Genomic DNA, 4578 nt, shown 5'->3' on the forward strand with positions numbered 1-4578 from the left:
GTAGGGAAGGAAATTATAAAGGCCCTTTACTCTCTGTGCAAGCAGCTAACATCATTAGCCACCAGTTAACAGTCCTTGATTTTGTGCCCAATAGCCGCTACAGATTAAATGTAAGAATTTTAGTTTCTACCAGCTGATAAGGACCCCCAACCCAAGCGTCAAAAGCAAACAGCATGTTACATACTGCATGGCACAGCACCATCACTCCTTTCTCCAGCCAAAGATACACTGCTGTGCCCCAGGTGGAGAACCAGATTTCCGATTTAGTAACCCCATCGGTGTGCTGACTTTACTGAAAGATCCTATCCAACGTACCTTTACAAAAGTTACATTGTCATGTACTTTATTCAATAATTGAGTTTTGAAACGACATGCTTGACTTTAAGCAATATTTACCTGCTTCTTCTTTAATAAATGACAAATCTTCTTCTGGATATGGGACTGACGGCTGCAATACTGAGCAATCTTCTGAGTTCTCTTCAGTATTAGGTGGTATGTTATAAATAAACCTCTTTGCAGTTTGGTTTTTCCTTCTTGCTTTTCCAGGTTCTTGAACTGATTGTCCCTGTGCGCCCATGTCATTCCATACGAAAACTTTTCCCTCACCTTGAGATTCATTTTCAGCCATCTCAGGCGAGCTGTCCTGGACCCAACTGCAGTCATTCATTTGGTAGCTTTCCATTTGGCCCTCATCAATAGAGTAACCATCGTTCTCGGTTTTTATACTACTTGCCAAGTTGGTAAGGTTTCGTGTTGCCCAGAAGCTGGCGACTTTCTGATCCCTTGGAGACAAGCCGTCTCTGCTAACAGATCGTCTGTTGTAATCCACGACAACCGTCTCCGGAGCTTCTGATTTTATACTTATGTTTAAGGCATCTTTAATGAAGTTGCGGCAGGACTGGACAACCTCCGTCATCTGAAGGTAGCTGGCCACCGACATCACTTCAATGGCATTTTGGCTCGTAAGCACGAGGTTACCAGAATATAAGAAGTCCAAGATGACAGAAAAACCTTGAACAGCAACAACGTCTAAATAGGTAACAGTGGTTTGGTTACGGCTTTCTTTGTTTGTAAAGCAATACAGAGTCTTAAAGAAGCGGCTGCCTGCAACCAGGATGTTCTTGTGAGCTCTGAAGACCCTCCCGCTCACCACAATATTAACATCACAAAGAATGCCTTTCTTCCTCTGCTCGTTGAGCTCTTGCAGGAGCTGATAGCAGTAAGAGTTCTCATTTGGCCTGCTGTTAAAATCACAGTATCCTTCATTATTCAGTTCTGACGGTAACTCTGACTCCTGCAATTAAGAAAACCACAACCATAATTAACTCTTAATGAATACTCTCCTTAGTCCTCCAACACTGTAATAAGGATAAGAAAATAAACTTTAGAAGATAATTTTATTCAAACGATTTTCTGGTATTTATGTTCTCGGTCATAAAGGCAGGCAGGAATATATAATTAAAAAAATATTTCTGAATACTAAGAATCACGATCTCATTCCGCACCCTCCGCCCCCAAATTTGAAACAAAACACAACTAGCAGAATTGCCTTGAGGGCAAAGAAAGTGAAATTTCAGCCGAAAGTAAGGAAAGATTTAATGGAGTGTGCAAGTACTTGTTTGTCTTAACCCACATACATTGAAGATTCAGGAGCCTCTCTTTCCAAAGATTTAACTCAGTGCTTCTCACGTATCCAACCCCCCCTCCAGTTCTTCCCCAGAAATCTCCTCTTAAACAGGTAAGTGGAACCCTGATAACCGACTCAACATTTTTCTCATGCTGAGAGACAAATACATAAAGGTTAGGTCTGTATCGCCCAATCTGTCTTGCATGTTTTAAAGAAAACGTATTACTGAAGTAGTTATAATAGTAGACATATTTCTTATACTGTTCTACAAATTAGGCATTTATTCTTTATTTTCTAATTGTGGCAGGCTTAGGATTAAATAGCTGCATTATGTGACAAGTGGACAGAATATCGCAGGTGACCAAACAAAACTTAAGCTTCCGTTACATTATTTAACTAAGACTTTCTTGAACCAAGCTTCACTGAAACTTTCCAGTAGCAACAGCCTTAATGGGTACATACATATTATATAGACAATCTGCACTTACTTGTCTCTCTACCACCTTTTTAAGATGTGATCTCAAACGCAGCTCGAAAATTTCACTGAAAGTAGTTATCAGACAACCCAACACCAAAAAATCAGTTGTTATTAAAGATTAGTTCAGACAGCAAGAGGCTGATAAGTAACAAGAGTCCTGGACTGGATTGTACAGCATTTAGAAAACTTGTAACCGCTGTTTAGACAATGACGATTCAGAGCTGCTACAAAGCAGCAGCTAGGAGAAAGCGGAAAACACCACAGACTGGCATATTTGAAACCATACTTCCATCGACTGACATGTGCTGCCATCAAGAGCAGCGATGATGACAGAGTCCATTTTACACTGGATCTCTAAGACCCTCTCTTCTTCTCTAGCAAATAAGGACAGTTCAAAACTGGCTGGCTCCAATATAGTTTAGGACAAGAGAAGATCAGGTTTTGCAAATGATACCATTATTTTCTCCTCTCATTTTCTAAAACAGCTCACAGATTTGGGGGCTAGAGGTATCATTAAAGCTCGACTGCTTCAAAGTTACAGGTCAAAATCAGCATTAACAAGGTAATGTTAAGGCTGTCATGAGCCCATAACCTATACTGGGGCTAAAATATATGTTGCAGAAAAGTGCTACCCTTAATTTGGGACTACGGCAGAAACCAGCGCGCTCTCTCTATATATAAAAAAAGGTCACTTTCCACCACACAGGAATCAGTGCATTAAATCAGTACTCACCTCAAGTTATAATCCCAGTGCGTATCACTGGGATGACAACTGAGGCTCTAACTACATCCTCCAAAATGTTATCTACATCTATAAGCAGGAAATAATACCCAGCGTAACCAAAATAGAAGCTGTACCATTTCAGCATCTCCTGCAGAGAAATTTCAGTTTGCTGTCACATTCAAGTTGCTTCTAAATCTCTACCCTTCTCAGAAAAACACTTCAATGAAAAGAAGAGGTAGAAATAAAAGTAATTAGGCTTTTACATGAAAACAAGCGACAGCTCTTTGTCCAACCTCGGCTTAATTTTTTCCGCGTACTCTGACATAGGCAAGGACTCCCTCAGTTCAGCGCTCTGAAACAGAAAGTATGCCCCAAAGGTGTGACAGCTAAGTCTATCATTCTTTAAGTTCTCAGCGGAGTTCAGATCTGGACTAGCTTCCTGTTGCTCCAGCAACGGAGCACTGCTGAGTTTCAAAACACCAATTACCCTGCCTTTGGATCTGATTAAGACGAAAATTATCGTACCATAAAGTGTTGTCACTCTAGTCAAAGTCAATCATCAGTCACGTGCACCTCACACACTAAATGTTAGGCAGATGCTACCGTAGCTGATAATTTTGTTCTCTGAGAATACGTTAAACACCACATAAAATTTAAAAATAATCTGTATCCAATCAAGTTGATAAAAAAAGAAATTGAGATTTACAATGGGCTTTTTTTTTTTCGTTTCTGTTTTCCTAAGAAAATGACAAGCCAGCATGGTAAAAAGGAGCAGCAGATGTAAATGTGCTACGGAAACACAACACTGAAATCTTCATTATGAGAAGACCAGAAAGCTGAGCGAAAATAAGAGACATCACGCAACCAATGTCCAAGCTGTAGGGGTGTGTGTTGGAGGAAAGAGATCGGTATTACAACTTTACAGAAATGGCTGCGTAAAGATTTTTTTTAAACCTAACTGTAATATTGGAAACAACTGTTTAACCGCTGGTATGGAAGTAGCTAATGCCAATGCCACACCTCAAATGAAACGAAAGCCCTGAAATCTGAACAGTTATCAAGCCTATGTACACCAGGTGTGATAGGTAGGATTAACATTTATTACAAGGAAAAAAAAAGTAACATCCCTTGGAGAGTTTTAAACATCTCTGCTTTGTACAGAAAAAATACAATACAGTTCAATAGGAGGTAAGGTGCAGAAAATAGTTACAGAAAATCAAAAAAAAAGTGTATTTCCAAGCTTCTATTACTTACGTTCTGCTCATGGCACATCATCCTAAGGGTACTGTTTTTCTGACAAGAACCACACAGTAATGGTATTTGCTTAGATGTCAATTATATTTTCAGAATACAGACCCAATATTCCCATCACTTAAGTGATCTCAACACCAAACCACGTTATCCTTTAATAAAAACTGATCAGAAATCTAGAATAAAAACCAGGGCTATTTCAGCTTTTTTTGTGGAATTTACAGCATTTTAAGTCTGAAAAGCTTCTCTCTGTAGGTGAGACTAAGAAATTAAGAAGCAGTCTAACAGAACAGAGACTGCTCAAGGAAACTAATACTGTGCTCAATTTCAATTAGACAGACTCATCTGAATACACCCAAAGATAAATGACTATTTCATATGTATAATCCACAAATTAAACTTGCCTAAAAGCTAATAGGAGCAGAAACAGATGATCAAAACCTGCTACTAGAAACTTGCTTTTCTTTTTTGTCCTGTGCCATCAACATACTCTGCCTC

At 39.3% G+C, this 4578-nt stretch overlaps 1 protein-coding gene across 1 annotated transcript in view; it reads right to left on the reverse strand.

Moving 5' to 3' along the window:
• Nucleotides 1-3329, reverse strand: part of ZBTB10 (zinc finger and BTB domain containing 10) — a gene marked incomplete at its 5' end in the record, with an annotated part of 23315 nt that extends 19986 nt beyond the window's left edge. The window contains 3 exons of the mRNA XM_009696356.1: nucleotides 397-1294; nucleotides 2392-2479; nucleotides 3123-3329. Coding sequence (XP_009694658.1) covers nucleotides 397-1294; nucleotides 2392-2479; nucleotides 3123-3329 — 1193 coding nt within the window. The remainder of the gene's footprint in view (nucleotides 1-396; nucleotides 1295-2391; nucleotides 2480-3122) is intronic.
• Between the last annotated feature and the right edge of the window lie 1249 nt (nucleotides 3330-4578).

The sequence above is a fragment of the Cariama cristata genome, unplaced genomic scaffold (genome assembly GCF_000690535.1).
Source record: "Cariama cristata isolate BGI_N322 unplaced genomic scaffold, ASM69053v1 scaffold7830, whole genome shotgun sequence".
NCBI lineage: Eukaryota > Metazoa > Chordata > Aves > Cariamiformes > Cariamidae > Cariama > Cariama cristata.